This window comes from Mustelus asterias, chromosome 16 (assembly GCF_964213995.1).
Source record: "Mustelus asterias chromosome 16, sMusAst1.hap1.1, whole genome shotgun sequence".
NCBI classification, from domain to species: Eukaryota; Metazoa; Chordata; class Chondrichthyes; order Carcharhiniformes; family Triakidae; genus Mustelus; species Mustelus asterias.
The window spans coordinates 16980746-16998298 of NC_135816.1; the positions used below are offsets into that span (position 1 = coordinate 16980746).

Genomic DNA, 17553 nt, shown 5'->3' on the forward strand with positions numbered 1-17553 from the left:
GAGAGTCACCATAGATTTGTAAAATGTACGTCTAATTAACCCATTTGGATTTTTTGATCAGGTAACAAGCATAATAGATAAGGGCATGTCTATGTCCTTGCAGGAGCCAATCAATAAGGTTCCACATAAGAGACTGTTTTAAAAATAAGAGAATGCAATTGAACGCAATCTATTGGATATGGAATTGATGAGGAGCTCAGAGACAGAGTACTGGTGTCCCTCAGGGGTCTGGTCTAGGGTATCAGCTTTTTACAAATTTATAAATGACTTGGTTGGAGAAATGGAGAGCCACAATCTAAGTTTGGTCTTGACCCCAACTAAGTGGAACAGTAAGATGTGTAGATGAGAGCAGAATGTTGTAAAGGAACACCGATAAGTCCAGAAACAACTTGATTGCCAAGCTAGCTGACTCAGCACTCGTACTCTCATACTCAGTAGCAAAATACTGTGCCCCTATTTGGTCGAGATCATCACACACAACTTGATTGCCAAGCTAGCTGACTCAGCACTCGTACTCTCATGCTCAGTAGCAAAATACTGTGCCCCTATTTGGTCAAGATCATCACACACAGAGTTAATACCCAGCTGAATGCTACCATGGGTATCATTACTGGAACATTACACTCAGCAGCACTCCATTGGCTCCTTGTCCTGGCAAACATCACTTCTCCACAAATCCACCGACCTGCAACAACGCGCAAATGATAGAAAAAGTTTGCAATGCCCCCCACCTGCCACGTCATGCTGATTTATTCAGCCTATCCAAGAAACGGCTCCCATCTAGAAGACCAATCTGGAAAAACCCTCCCACACAGGACTTCAAACACAAATTCTACCTGGTCAAATGAATGGGAATCTTTGAACACAAAAAAACAAATATCTAATCTCAAACCCAACCCAACAGCTGCCTGGTTTCAAGCTTCCAAGGAAAAATTGGTCTACCCTCCACAAGCTCAGGAACGGCCACGGCTCCTGCTTGACCAATCTCCAAAGATGGGGCATTACTGCCAACCCTCTGTGTGCCCGTGGGAGAGAGCAAAGTATGCACCATATCATAGAAGAGTGTCCAATCCACAAACTCAGCGGAGGCCCATCTGCACGACCGGAAGAAACTGCTTGGCTTGGGACTTATCATTCACTAAATAAATAAACTAATAAATTAAGTGAGTGGAAAAAACTGTGGCAGATGGAGCTCGCAGTGGAAAAGTGTGAGGTCATCCACTAAGGATCAGAGAAATATCAATCAAAGTAATTTCTAACTAGTGAGAATCTAGAAAGTATGGATGAGCAGAGCGATTTTGGGGTCCAAATACAGAAAACACTAGAGAGGGGTTCAAAATAAATTGGAAGTCTAAAGCAAACATGTGATCATGCAGCAGAGAAAGAGGCCATGCAGCCCATCTTGCCTGAGCTAGCTCTTGGTTGGAGCCATTCAGATAAACCAAGTCTATTTCTTGGTCCATTGCAATGCTTTTCCTTTCACATATTTATTCAGTTTTCTTTTGAATGTTGAATCTAATTCCAACATGTTTTTAGGCGACGCATTCCAGATCAACGCAACATTCCATGTGAATAAGAAGTGACCTTATCTCTCCCCTGATTCTTTTCCCAATCACCTGAAATCTGTGTCCTCTGGTTACTAACTCTTCTGACACCGCAACGTTTTTTCCTTATTTACTCCATTAAAATCAGTTATGCTTTTGAACACATGTATCAAATCTACTTTTCTGCTCTGAGAACACTTCAACTTCTTCCCTCCATGTAACTGGAGTCTCTTCATTCCTGGTTCCATTCTAGTGGATCTCTTGTGCATCCTCTCTGAGGCCTTGACATCCTTCCTAAAGTACAGTTTTTTTATTTCAAAAATATACTTTATTCATAAATATTCTGAAATAAACCATTGCAGAAACGACATTTCCAATAATTACAAACAGTGCAAAAAAAAGTCATATTTACAATACATTACGGTGCTCAGTTCCAAGACATTACATTCATTACAGTTCAGTTCTTCAACAAAACTATATACATTCCTCACATTTCACTGTGTCCTGTTTTTACAGATTAGCACACAGTTACGCACTCCAAGGGTGTTCTACAGTTACTGGCCGCTCGGTCTGCCTTGGTTGAAAGGCTTTAAACGGTGGCCTTTCCCCATTGTGCCTTTGCGGCGGCTGCCCCAAGCTTGAGAGCATCCCTCAGCAAGTAGTCCTGGCCCTTGGAATATGCCAGTCTGCAACGCTCGGTCAAGGACAAATCTTTGCACTGGAAGATCAGCAAGTTTCGGGTGCACCAAAGAGCGTCCTTCATCTAGTTGATGACCCTCCAGCAGCAGTTGATATTGGTCTCAGTGTGTGTCCCTGGAAACAGCCTGTAGAGCACAGAGTCCTGCATCTCCGAGCTGCTCGGGATGAACCTCGACAAGTACCACTGCATCTCACTCCAGACCTTCTATGCAAAGGCACATTCCACAAGGAGGTGTGCGACCGACTCATCGCCCCTGCAGCAGCTTCGAGGGCAGCGTGTGATGATGTTGAGACCTCGGGCGTGCATGAAGGATCAGACGGGAAGTGCCCTTCTGACCACCAGTTAAGCCAGGTCTTGGTGCTTGTTTGAAAGTTCTGATGACGAGGCATTCTGCCAGATGACACTGACAGTCTGCTCAGGGAACCATCTGACAGAATCCACCATCTCCTTTCCCCTCAGGGCCTCGAGGACATTAGGTGCTGACCACTGATCGCCATTTGGTCAAAGGTGTGTTTCTGGAAAGATTTCTCCACGAAGGACAGATGCTGCAGTACGGTCCAACTACTTGGAGCGTTCCGTGGCAGTGTGGCCAGACCCATCCTCCGCAACATTTGGGACAGGTAGAACCTCAAAAAATAGTGGCACTTGGTGTTAGCGTACCGAGGATCTACACACAACTTGATGCAGCCGCACACAAAGTTGGCCATCAAGATGAGGGCGGCATCGGGAACATTTTTCCCTCCATTCTCCAGAGATTTATGCATCGTTTCCCTCCGGACACAATCCATCTTAGATTTGAGGATGGCCTGGGTGACTGCTGCTGTGCAGGCTTTGGGGATAGACCAGATCTGCACTACATACAATAAAACGGACAGTACCTCACACAGGATGACTAGGTTTTTCCCAGTGATAGAGAGGGAGCGTTGTTCCCACAAGCCCAATTTCTGCCCTACTTTGGCGATGCGCTCTTCCCAGCTTTTGGCATACCCCCCCACCGCTCCAAACCATATCCCCAGCACCTTGTCCCCTTCACCTGATGGTGAAGGGGACAAAGGATCAGTCAGCCCAGTTCGCTCTTGCCCTGGTTGACTTTGGCTCCCGAGGCCAGCTTGAACAGCTCACAGACTTGGAGGAGCCTGCAAACAGATGACGGGTCTGAGCAGAAGACAGCCACGTCATCCATGTACAGGGAGGCTTTGACCTGCATGCCTGTGCTGCCTTTCTTTCGTCTCATTGTATCACACTCAAAGTCCTATACAATTTACGTGATGGCAGTGGTGCCTGGCAGAGACTGCCCCATCACATCCTGATCCCACTAACATTTCAATACCAATGGTGTCTGGTAGAGAATACTCTCTCAATTTCTATGCCCTCTGTAAGGAAGACAAATGTCTCCAAAGGGATGTAGGTACTTTAAATGAGTAGGAAAGAAAGTGGGAGATAGAAAATAATTATTTTTCTTTCATGGGACAGTGTGACAATGAGCAAATAATTTTTTTTGTGATAGTGATGAATATTGGTCAGGACATCCTCAGTACTGCACTAAGGTATCAGCTTTGATTTTTATGCTCAAGTCTGAGAGTGAGATTTGGACCCACAATCTTGTGATCCAGAAGCAACAGGGCAACCAACCGAACCTTGCCGATCACTCCAACTCTTTGTACTCTGCCACTCATGTACTGTAAAACTCTGACTATTGTTATTTGTCAGTTAGTTGTTACAAATGTTATTTATCACTTATCAGCACAAATCTGAAAGCAAGTTTCAGTATCTGAGCAATGGTACTGCTGTACAATCATCAGCAAACAACCCTATTTTTGACCTGATGATGACGGAACGTCATTGTTTCAGTGTCTGGGGGAGTTTTACCTCATTATCATAGGGCTGTGATGACTGGCCTCTAAAATCCATAAAGATTTTCCTTTGTGTTAGGTATGACTCCTGCCAGTGTCTCTGATTTTCAATTATATAGTTTTTATTAGCGCCCCTTTCTGCCACATTTGGTAAAATGCTGCCTTGATGTCAAAGGCAGTCACTTTCACCTCCCCTCTGGAATTCAGTTATTTTATTCATGTACCAATCATGAGCGGGAGGACTTGTGGCCAGAAACTCTGGGTTCAAGTCCCACTTCAGGATTTGATGGCCATGGAAGGTGTTTGCATGATGTAGCCAAGCAGGTTGTTATCAGCCTGTAAATCTTTCCAAATATGCCTGATGGCAGGTAGTAAAGAATGGGAGAGTTACCTAAAGAGAAAATGCTGGAAAATCCCAGCAGGTCTGGCAGCATCTGTAAGGAGAGAAACGAGCTGACGTTTCGAGTCCAGATGACCCTTTGTCAAAGGGAGAGTTACCTAGTCAGCCATACTGCAGAAGGCAAGAATGCCAAACCAATGCAGCACTTTACCAAGCATGATCATGGAGCATTCCAATGGAAGTCCATAGTTCCCCAATGCCCTGTTTTGGCATGAAAGAGGAAGAGGCGACTCTACCAAGGCTGCAATGAGATCTGAGTGGTGGTGGCAGAACCCGAACAGAGCATAGGAAGAAGAAGGAGGTTATTGCTGAGTAAGTTTCTTACGTTTCTCCAAAACTTGCACTTAGCAGTGTTGCCTGGTGGAGGTTCTCCCCATGCACTCTAGCGCTCTCCAGCAGGTAAGCGTTCTCCAAGGCGGCCTTCAAGACATACGACAACGCAGAATCACCGAGCAGAAACTGATAGCCAAGTTCCACACACATGAAGACGGCCTCAACTGGAATCTTGGGTTCATGTCATACTATGTGTAACCCCCACCATTTGGCCTGGGCTTGCAAAATCCTACTAACTGTCCTGGCTTACAATTCACACCTCTTTAACCTGTGCTTATCCCTCTCTCCACCGGCACTGTCTGTATCAAAAGACTCGCATTCCAACCATTATCTTACAATTCTTTATCTATACATGCCCTGTTTGTGAACCCAACTTTCCACTCACCTGACGAAAGAGCAGCACTCCGAAAGCTCGTGATACCAAATAAACCTGTTGGACTTTAACCTGGTGTTGTGAAACTTCTTACTGTGTCCCACCCCCATCCAATGCCGACATCTCCTCATCATCTCTCGCGCTTGCAGCAGCAATGCTGCCAGGCTGGGCGGCGCTGTCTCCTGCCTCTCTTCCCCCGTGCCCTTGAGCGCTTACAGTAGCAATGCTGCCAGTCTGGGCGGCGCTGTCTCCTGCCTCTCTTCCCCCGTGCCCTTGAGCACTTGCAGTAGCAATGCTGCCAGTCTGGGCGGCGCTGTCTCCTGCCCCTCTCCCTCCGGAGTCTCGAGCACTCACATCCGGTGCGGCTGCGACGTGACCCAGTTGGTGATCGGACCGCAAAATCCAGGGGCGAATAAGAAGCGGCAGCTCCGCTGGCCCTCCCCGCTTCCCCTCCCGGTATCAGCAACTGGAAGACTCGCTCGCTCCGTGCGCCATGGCGGACAGCAGCAACCGGTATCAGGCGGTGAGTAGCCGCGCACTCGGCTCCCCGGGGAGGGTGGATGTGGTCAGTCCCGGGCAGGTGAAGGGCGGCTCGGCTGGCGGGTGTCAGGAGACACCGAGGCTTGTCGTTGTCCTCTAGGCCTCACCCCATCAAAACGGACGGGGGAAAAAAGACGACGGAAGTGTTTCTCCGACAACTGACTGAAGGCAGCTTTGCGAGATAGGACACCGGATTTAATATCCGGCTATCAGTTATTGATATAAAATAGGAATCAAATCAACATCATTTGCCTTTAAACATAATTATGGTGTATGTTAAAGCGGCGAGTTTTAGAGTCGCGATGGAATTGCCTTCATGTCGAGCAACATGTTTGCCGAGACTGACCATCTTCATTGGAAGTGACGGTCACGCATCTTGTTTTACAACTATTATCTGGATTGGGTTCTTGTCACTCTTGATCCGTGGCCCCGAGTCCTGAAATGGAGGCTTCAATCCGTTTCGGTCCTGGTGAAATTGTGAGAGCCCCACTCCACATTGTATATATTGTTGACAATCTTTGGTGAAAGGATTGCGGAAGCTGTCAACATCATGGCAGTGTTGAGAGTGTTGACGGTGAGAAATAGCGTGACAGGAATTGTAAACTCGTTTCAATACACGAAGTGTGCACTGTTCTTGAGGGTGACCTATTTGAAATTAGGTTACAAATTGGCACTCCTCAGCAAATCTACCTTCGCCTTTCCTACAACTATTCAAGGTGTATTTAATATGTTTACCTTATGTAGGTCCATTGTTAAAGACGAGAGAAAAGGGTGAATTCATTTTTGGGCAAAAAATGGTACTTTGATCTCCAGATAGGAAGCTGGGGATCTCATAACATTTATAGGCATTGTTTTTGATTTAAAATAAAGGAAAAACTCTTGAGGTGTGCCTGAGATGCAATATAGGATAACCATTTGCTAGTACTATAAATATTCACTAGTACTATAAATACTTCACAGCTGATCAGATTACCTTTTGAGTGGCGAGGATCAACCTTGTATTAGTGGCTGTTGCTCCTCTGCTGAAAGCTGATATTGAGGGAAAGCACTAGGGTATTGAGTAATGTAAGGGAGGTTTTGTAACAATATTAGTTTGAGAGTAAAGGGTGGATACCAGACACCACATGCAAATGAAAACAATACTGGACCTAGTTGTATCTGTAAATATGTTCTTCGGCCTAATGTTACATTTGATGACTGTACTTTGTAATGTTGGCCTAAAATGTTTTGTAGAGATACTGTGGGATGGTTTACTACATTATGGCGCTCTGGCTGTTGTACTTTTTGCACAGCCAAGCATTGTCCTGAAACCATGCAGAAGTGTTTTCTGTTCATTTCTATTAATTCTTTCACCAACCCGCTCTATTACCATGTCTCTGTTTCTGCTGTAGAATTTTCATTTCTAAAAAAAAACTTCTGTATCCATTTTTAGAAAACTGCATGTTAATTGTGCAGGAGATGCAGTCAAATAAGGTGTACAGAAATACAAGAATAATTTTCTCTTAGGCAGTTGTTGTGACTTGTAAATCTTTGTCGGCATGTTATTTTAAGGTTGAATAGAAAGGGATGTAATTTATTTTGGCTCCAGACATATAATTACTTCTGGACAAAATGTTGCAGCTGTAGAACTTGGCAAAATGGAACGACCCAGTCCTCTTAAAACATTTAGATTTAAAATCTTAGTTTACTATTGACAGTGTTTACTTGGATAGCCTAATAATCCTCATGAAGAATTGATTTCTGAGTGCCATCGAGAGTTTTAGAGAAATAGGTATTTTGGCCAGTCAGCATTGATAAAGAAACACAAAATTTATGCCTCCAAGAGAAAGCTGGTCGGGAAGAAGTAGTCACATGGTTCATTTAAGTGCAGCTGACTCTGCATCTTTAGTGCAAACTTGTGACTGTGTTCCTGTTTGTTGGAAACTGCTGCTGTTAAAGACTTGGCCATGATTTGGAGCAAAGGAGAAACATGCTTTCTTTGTTGAAATTTTCAGGAAATGTGCAAATTGGTGTGGGGTGGAAACTCCCATATATTAAATACAATAAAATAAGCTGCAAAGCTTTGGATTTTTGTCCTCCCTTGATAGCTATCAGGATTAATGTTTAATCCAACCTTTGTCCCAATGTGCTGTACTTCAGAAAGGTAGATATGTGCCTCTATCCTTGAACTAATTAATTTCCAGAACCATTACTCCATTAGGGATTGGCGTTGTGCCTATATTGATAGGCAACCGACTTTAAAATGTATTGTTACTTATGTAAGAATGCTCTAAAGTGTTTTGCTTTCACTTTGGGTGGTGGTCCACATTTCCACTTGCTGGTTGTCCGTGGTGTAAAACGAAATGCACATTTATTTTTTGGTATACAATTTGGTAGACCATCACTGTTTCTTTCAGCTGCAGTGAATGCCACCAGACAAAAGATTATGTTCTTATAGAACATAGAACATTACAGCGCAGAACAGGCCCTTCGGCCCACGATGTTGCACCGACCAGTTAAAAAAAAACTGTGACCCTCCAACCTAAACCAATTTCTTTTCGTCCATGAACCTATCTACGGATCTCTTAAACGCCCCCAAACTAGGCGCATTTACTACTGATGCTGGCAGGGCATTCCAATCCCTCACCACCCTCTGGGTAAAGAACCTACCCCTGACATCGGTTCTATAACTACCCCCCCTCAATTTAAAGCCATGCCCCCTCGTGCTGGATTTCTCCATCAGAGGAAAAAGGCTATCACTATCCACCCTATCTAAACCTCTAATCATCTTATATGTTTCAATAAGATCCCCTCTTAGCCGCCGCCTTTCCAGCGAAAACAATCCCAAATCCCTCAGCCTCTCCTCATAGGATCTCCCCTCCATACCAGGCAACATCCTGGTAAACCTCCTCTGCACCCTCTCCAAAGCCTCCACATCCTTCCTGTAATGTGGAGACCAGAACTGCACACAGTACTCCAAGTGCGGCCGCACCAGAGTTGTGTACAGTTGCAACATAACGCCACGACTCCTAAATTCAATCCCCTTACCAATAAACGCCAAGACATCACGTCAAGTGAGAATTGTTTTGTAATTCGCTATATTACGTTGGATGATGATTCCTAGCTTTGAAAGAGGAAATTCATCCCCATTGCTGAATATAGCATCTCATTGATTCCACTTTTTGAAAGACCCTCCCTAAATTCTTCTGCCTTTCCTTCTTTAAGACAATTCTTAAAATTAACCTCCATAATCTAAGTCTCAGTGATCTTTCCTAACCTCCTACGACAGTGACATTTTTTCTTTGCATGTCTTGTGATGCACAGTGGAATGTTTTGCTGCTATTAACGATGTCGAATAAATGCAGATTATTTTGGGTAGTGCTCTGAGGGTAGTGTTAGGTAGGGAATTCATTATATTGACCCAGCGGTAATGGTTATATAAAAGAGTTGAATGGGAAGAATTCACAAAGGTACATGCCAATAAGCCAGTTTAGCTGGTGAGTGAACAACAGCATCTTTTGTTATTGTGGGGTTGCTATCTTTGATTTGGACTGCCTAGTTTGCCATAGTGATCCAAAAAGTGGAAATATTGGAAAATCTCAGCAGGTCTGACAGCATCTGCAGCAAGAGAACAGAGCTAACACTTCAAGTCTGGAAGTCCCTTCGTCAGAAACCTTCCAGCATCTGCAGTAATTTGCTTTTATCTATTTGCCATAGTGAGGGTTGACTGCAATCTCCCATCACCAAGTAATTTGTCTTGGGACCAACTTGATCTTAAACTCTGGGCATTTCACTGTTGCCCTCTCCCAACCTAGATGAAGATAAACACTAATTGTTACCAAAGACAAGAATATTAGATACATGATCTCTTATTTGTAAGTGATTTGAGATGGTTCAATAAAAATAACTTGAGGACTCCAGTCAGAGCATTCCACTAACATTTCAGAGAAATTGGACGGTGTAAATTTAATGTATGTGTGAGCATGTTACCTCCATGAGCTTTCTTTTTTGCACACAATCTTGAGAACAGATGGCATTGTAATAAAGGATGGTTTTTAGAGACAGAATGTAATTTGAACAGATAGAATGGTTGTATTGGTTAGTATTTAGATCCAGATCCTTTCATTATTTACTCAGGTGTCTTGTAAGTCAAATACTGATAAGCTACGGGATGCAATTTTTATTTGTTGGTCGTGCTGACCATGACGTGTAGGTTAGAGCAGCTTGATGATGCTACGTTGTCTGTATATTCTTTACATTTAACAATATGTTATATATTCAGTAAGTCACAATTAATTGCCCCAAACCAAGTTTGTTACTCAAGTTATCAATTGAACATACAGACATTGAGCAGGAAAGTTAAAGTTTATTTATTAGTCACAAGTAAGTCTTACATTAACACCAATGAAGTTACTGTGAAATTTCCCTAGTCGCCACAGTCTGGCACCTGTTTGGGTCAATGCACCTAACCAGCACGTCTTTCAGAATGTGGGAGGAAACCGGAGGAAACCCACGCAGACATGGAGAGAACATGCAAACTCCACACAGACAGTGACCCAAGCTGGGAATCAAACCCGGGTCCTTGGCACTGTGAAGCAGCAGTGCTACCACTGTGCTACCGTGCCACCCCCACTGTGCTACTGGAGTAGCCCCTAGAATCTGCTCCGCCATTTAATATGATCGTGGTTGATCTGATAGTAACGTAAAATCTGCATCAGCCTGCCCCCGATAACCTGTTGCCTACTTGCTTACCAAAAATCTATCCATCTATCTGCTTTGAAAGTATTCAAGGACAGTGTTTCCACCACATGAGCATGCAATGAATAATTTTCAATGTGTCCGCTCATCTCTCACCCTCTTGTGTAGTGAATTACTTTTGTAAAATATCTTGTGCTCTACAAGTACAATTATGTCCGAATGAATAATCTGATTTGTAGCTGTGTTGTAGTGAATGTATTGCAACAAGGAATAGGGTATGAAAAAAATTGAATGCCCATTAATCTTTTCATAAATATTATTGTAAAATCTAAAACAAAAATTAAAGGCAGGATGTACTTCCTGGATTTGTTTTGTGCCAGCTGCTACCACGAAAATAAAACACCCACTAGAGTGGTACTGAATGTCTTTATTTTAACTCACCATTGTGCTGGGATTGCTAAATAATTTAGTTAACATTTTTACAAAGCACTAGGAAACTGCATGCTGATTGCATCTGGCACCCTCAACAACTTTGAGGGCCTCCAGAATTGGCACAAGTTTACAGTTTTTTAACAAATAAGTTTACTTTATCAATGAAAGGCAAAAATGTACACTTTTGTTATGAATGTGTATAAAATTTAAGTTGAAGGAATCAAATTTTCATGTGGCAGAATATGTTCTTTCAAGAAAACTGAACAATCTGATCAGCTTCCTTGCTACTGGCTTTTATTCACCACTGACGCCCTATGGCCATAGTATATACTATCTGAAGGTAGTAGTGTAGCTGCAACATGTATTATCTGCAGGATCTGGTGCATAATTTAAACATCCCTCAAAGTCCCATGGTCTTTATCACTAGGATGAATGAAGGAAGAACTTGGTGGGAGCACCATCACCTCCAATTTTCATTCCAAATTGTATGTCATTCTGACATGGCTATATACTATTTCTTCACTATTGCTGGGTCAAAATATTTAAATGCACATCTCACATTGTGTGGAAGCACTTATCACCATAAGGACTACTGTTTCAAGAAGACCCGAAACCATTATTTTGGGCTAACTCGGGATGATCAATAAGTGAACCTTGCTAGCATTGCCCACATCCTGAGAACCAGTAATAAGATAGTTTTAAAAAATGTATCTGAACTCCTAAAAAAGACTCATTTGAATTTGGTAGCCAAGAGATGACCAGTTAGTGTGTCTCTGCCCTCTTTCCCCATCTCTAGTAAAGCTGATGATCAGAAGTATGTGCAGTCTCCTGTATCTTGTCTAAGATGATGATTTATGCAGACTCTTTGATGTGCAGGATGTCATGGTGTTCTGAATTCAGATAAGACTTGTAATTCTATTATCTTCTTTCTGTAGCTTGGGAATATTGACTTCCCATGTTGCTGGCTTGGCGGAGATCAAAATCCTATTGTTTTCCTGTCAAAAATGTCATTTAAGGAACATTTCCAAGAATAGTTCCTGTCTGAAACAAACTTCCAAAATTCCTTTCACAAGAACATGGCAAGAATAGAACCTGCCTTTTCAGATCAATTTTGTAAGAAATATTAGACAAGTGGATATGTATCTAAATATTAGACAAGATCCATGAAAAGAATAGGAACATCATTGTAAGAATACTAATTTTATACTGAAAAGATCTCTGGATGGCTCAGTAGTTCAGTAAGCAGTTGAGCTATACACTGACCTAAAAGACACCAGGTTTAATCCCAGAACCTGGAATGGAGCCGGAATTGGTCTCAGCACCCTTGGTTGGGAGGGGTGAAAATAAGCCACAGTGTCTGTTACTGACTGCTGTCAAAACGCGAGTTCTGACATGAGGGGAGGATTAAACTCAAGTGTGATCTCCTCCTCCCTCTCCACGCAGCATGAAGCTTCACGTGATTAACTCTCAGAGCACCAATAGCCTTAATGGGACTGAAACCCACAATGAGTCAATGTTTTCAGGCACTGAATCGATAAGAAAAGTATTTCTCCTGCATGGTGGTAAAATATCTGCACTGATTAACAGCCTCTGATATTGCATTTCCTTTTCGGGATGTGAGGGAGCAATTTTTTTTATTAGTTTAATGCAAGTAGATTGATAGACTTAACAGCCTTCTGCACTTTAAGGTTTTATGATTGTGGATGATCAGGGTGGAGGGAAAGAAATGAATCGGGAAAGCATTGCATTGCAGGTAGGAGAGAGGCTCTCTTATCAAATATCTTTGTTTCCTGAAGTTTGCTTTTAAATAAATATTTTGCATTTCATATATCTGTTTAAAAACTGAGATTTAATTTGTCTTTTTTTGACTATACAGTTGCAGAATGAAGAAGAGCCATTGGAGGTGTCAGAATCTGGGGCTGAGGCTGCTCCTCCCCCATACAGCAGCATCGCAGTAGAGAGTGCAGGTATGTAGAACAGTGTAGTAACAAGGAAAGTGTTACTTCACAAAGGTACTTCTTGCACATTCTCTGGCAAATGCTTCTCACCATTTTGCAGATGGTGTTATGTAGTAGCTCACCAGCTTTGCCCAAGATTCAGATTGATGAGGGACAAAAAGGTTTTGTTTGCATTTTGGGAAAATATTTCATCAGTCAATTGTCAATTCGTTAAGGATCTTTTGTAGAGTTTTTAAAAGTTTTTACTCTTCTTAACAGTGCCCTTACTCCAACAGTCACTTGAATAGACTGACTTTCTCTTGGGTCTCGCCTCTCAGCAGATCTTTTATCCACAAATTCTCCCTAAACTTGCTGTCTACCCAACATGCTTCCAGGTTAGCTAAAATTGTGGCTCTCCTTGGTACCTTACCCATTGACTTTCAAAATTATCATTACTATCCTCCCCAAAAAACTCAACCTTAATCTCTCCTTGCAAATTGCCACATCAAACATACGTCTGCTCCAAACATGATATCTCCTGTGAATTGTCCAATGTGCACTATCCCTCCTTGTGCTCCGTGGCCATTTTGTAGCCTTTGACACAGTTGACCAGAACCAATTTCATCTAACACTTATCTCTTAACACCTCTCCTTGATTGTCAACTCTGTGAAACTGCCTTCATATGTTTCTAAATCTGGCTATTCAGTTCATAACCAGAGCTTCTGCAGCAATTATTCCTCTTCGCAAAAACAGAAAATGCCGAAAGAACTCAGGTCTGGCAGATTTGTGCAGAAAGAAACTGAGTTAACATTGAGTCTGTGCATATGGACTCAAAACATTAACTTGGTTTCTCTCTGCACAAAGGCTGTCAGACCGGCTGAATTTTTTCAGCATTTTCTGTTTTTATTATGCTTATAATAAATGATCAGTATCATGAATTCCTTGCATAAGTCGCATATTGGACTCTATCCTACCCCCAGATTTTTATTTTAAATTGTTCACTCTTATACTTGATTTTTCAGAGGTGAAATGGCTGAATTAGATGGCTTGTGTTGCTATGAACTCTGTTGTAGTTTGATTTTTTTCAAAGCCAAATCTTCAACAGATATTTTAAACTTAGTCATAGTGAGTTCGGATTATTATCCCTTTTAGTTCTGAAAGTCCTTTGCTTCAGATTTCTCACTTGCTGCATAGGTTAAAAATAAAGTAGTCACCTTGACATGATGTCTCTGCAATAAAAGCAAAATACTGCGGATGCTGGCAATATGAAATTAAATAGCAAGTGTGGCAGCATCTGGAGAGAAAATCAAAGTTAACATCGTAAGTCGAATATCACTTTTCGAAAGAGTCATATTCAACTTGAAACATTAACTCTGTTAATCTGTCTGCATCCTGATTCATGTGTGATGGGGAGGACAAGCTGAAGGAGAAAATCACCCAGGATTTTGCTAAAGTTGCTGTGACACTTCTCATTTTCTCTCTGCTTTAACAAGAATTGGGGAGTTGTAAATGAGTCTAATCTTTCGTAAAAACCAAAGCATATAATTAATTGATCACAGTCAACACTTCATGCACTTGTAGAATTGATTGAAGCAGTTAACTATTTGTTTCATCCCAAAATACATGTGGATCTTAACTTGGAAACTTTGTAATTAAGTATAATAAAAATGGAAAATGACAATTACTTTTTGGGTGATTTAAAAGTGACTGTCATAAATAAGGGGGATTGTATGTTTTGAGTACATTTTGCATTCATTAAAATTAAGAATGTTATCAGTGCTGAGAATGGAACATTAGCAACACCGTAGCAACAAATATTCCAACTTCAGCGAATCATAGAATTACATCACAGAAGCAAGCCATTTGGATCATTATGTCTGCGCTAGCTCTCCATCGGAGCAATTTACCAAGTGCCACTCCCCTGCCTTCTCCCCTGCATATTCTTCATTTTTAGATAATAGCCCAATTCCCTCTTGAATGCTGGGATTGAATCTGCACCACACTCTTAAGACAGTGCATTCCAGATCCAAACCATTCACTGCATGAATTTGTTTCCTCAGGCTGCCATTGCTCCTTTTGCCAATTAGCTTAAATTTGTGCCCTCTTTTTTACAGTCCTTCCATGGTGGGAGCAATTTTTCCTTATCTATCCAGATCTCTCATGATCCTATTTGCCTCTATCAAATCTTCTCAGATTTCTTTTCTCCAAGGAAAATATTCTCAACAATCTATCTACATAACTGAAGTTCCTCGTACTTGGAATTATTCTTGTGAATCTTTTCTGTGTGGATCTTTTGCTTTCTCCCTGTTTTTATACTCTCTGCCTCTAGCAAAGCCTAGGATGCTGTGTGCTTCATTCACCACTCTCAACCTACCCTGCCACATTTAATAATTTATACCCATGTATACCCAGATCCTCTACTCTTGTACCTCAGTTAGAATTGAACCCTTTGTTTTATGTTGTCTCTTCATTATTCTTGCCAAAATATATCACACCACAGTTCTTTGCATTTGACTTCATCAGCCCATATGTCCCACTTGTCTTTCCATTCCGCCAACCTGTCTGTGTCCTTTGGAAGTTCTGCATTGTCCTCCTCGCAGTTCAAAATGCTTCCTAGTTTTGTATCATCTGCAAGTTTTGAAATTGTGTCAAGTACACCAAGGTCTACGTCTATATATGAAGAAGAAAAAGAGTCCTAACAACAACTCCTGGGGAACTGCAAGACAAACTTTCCTCTAGTCTGAAAAACATCCATTAATATCCACTACTGTTTTCTGTCACTTATCCAAATTCGTATCCATGTTGCTATTGTCTCTTTTATTCCATGAATTATAATTTTCTCCACAAGTCTGTTGTGCAGCAGTTTATCAAGTGCCTTCTGGAAGTCCATGTACTCCACATCCTTTGCTGTTACCTCAGCAAAGGCGTTCAAGTGAATTAAACATGATCTGTGCTTGAATCCATGCTGGCTTTCTTTAATGAACTTTAATTTCCCTAAGTGACTATTTTGCCCTGAATTTCTGGATGCATCCCCATCACCAAGGTTAAACTGACTGGCCTGCAGTTGCTGGGCTTATCTTTACATCCTTTTCTGAACAAGCGAATACCATTTGAAATTCTTCTCCTCTGGCACCACCCCTGAATCTAAGGAAGATTGAAAAATTATAGCCAATACCTTCGCAATTACCATTCTCACTTCTCTCGGTACCCCTGCATGCATCACAGTACAGCCAGCCTATCTAATACCTCCTTGGATGTAGAAGGATCCAAAAAATCAGGAAAGTTCCCAGTCTCCTATTCCAACCTTTGTCACCTCATTCCTCCTGCTGCCACTACTTCACACTATCGTAGACAAATTTGTAATTATGAACCTCTGTGAAGTAGAAACAGTTAACTAGGTATGAAAAATAACATCCAGGTGCATGACTGTATTACGTTTTTGTATGATTTGAGTAGGCTGTATTCTTTTTGTTCTAAGAGGGTTTTGAGATTTAACATTGAAAGTTGGATTGCATCGTTTTAAATTGTCTTCCATGTGCATAAGTTGCATGAAGGTTACAGCAGCCCCATTGCAGAATTGTATGCGCATGATAATGTCGTTAATTTCACTTCCGATAATGGTACCTTTCTGGGAGCCATTAAATAAACAGGATTTATTAAAATTGAATTGTCAGTGAAAATATTTGCGCATTACTTGAGAGTCCGATAGAACTGTTTAATTATATGGCTATCTTGCCCATCTGTAACCTTTGTTGTATTCCAATTGCTACATAAAAATAAGCTATAGACAGCACTTTCCCAATAAATATTACATGAGGTAATGGTCCTGGTAAGAGGTTGTGATTTTGAAACAACAACATTTCAAATGGGTTTAGGGTCAAACAGCAACCCTACTCCACAATGACTTGATGTTTACTAGAAAACTATTTACAGAATGACTTTGCTGCCCCTCTTGGCTGAATGAAGGGACATGTTATAATCTTTTCGTCCCTCAGAGACAATTTTGCATTTTTCCTTAATTCAGTTCCAGTATAGAAAATAGTCTATTAATAAACATGAATTTAAAGCTACTTCGGGTTTGCATCAATCAGTTTTTGACTACCCTGCCGCTAAACCAAGTATGGTAACTATTTTTATGAACTTATGTAGAGACAGTTTCCTGTGCCAAAAATAATTTTAAAGTTGTAAATTAAAGATGTGATACATGTGCAAAGAATTTAGCGTCTTATTTCATATACAAGACCATTAACAAAATACTAACTGAAATGATGTTTATATTAAATGTGATTCAGTTTTCTAAATATATTCTCCGTTTGCGTGGAAGCCATAAACAATTCCTTTTTCCTCCTCACCCCTTCTTCCCCCCCCCCCCAAAAAAAAAACTTATGGTTTATAATGTGTAGCATAGCTTATGTTGTTAAATAATTATTTTTAAGATCATACCACATTTATAGTTAATGTAAACAAATGTCCAATATTTGGTAGTTTAAAGAAATTTGAAGCTTTTTGAAATGAGATGTTTCGGGTTTGTGCTGGGACTCAATTCCATGCGTAACTCCGGCCTTCTAATACTTTACTCAGATGTCCATTCGCCTGAGTTGAGACAGTGAAGGTCAACTGTCTATTCAAAAGGTTAAGACCTTGCAGGCAAGCCTAAACCTATTATCATCAAATATGCACATACATGCACTTTGCAAAACCATTGGATATACTGCTAGATAGTGTAATCCCTTCGAGCTTTCCTTTCTGCTTAACTGTAAAGC

At 41.4% G+C, this 17553-nt stretch overlaps 1 protein-coding gene across 2 annotated transcripts in view; it reads left to right on the forward strand.

Moving 5' to 3' along the window:
• The first annotated feature begins 5478 nt into the window (after positions 1-5478).
• Positions 5479-17553, forward strand: part of LOC144505029 (NEDD4 family-interacting protein 1) — a 46022-nt gene continuing 33947 nt past the window's right edge. For both annotated transcript variants that reach the window (XM_078230699.1, XM_078230698.1), the window contains exons 1-2: positions 5479-5726; positions 12729-12819. In XM_078230699.1, coding sequence (XP_078086825.1) covers positions 5697-5726; positions 12729-12819 — 121 coding nt within the window. In that variant the 5' untranslated portion in view covers positions 5479-5696. The remainder of the gene's footprint in view (positions 5727-12728; positions 12820-17553) is intronic.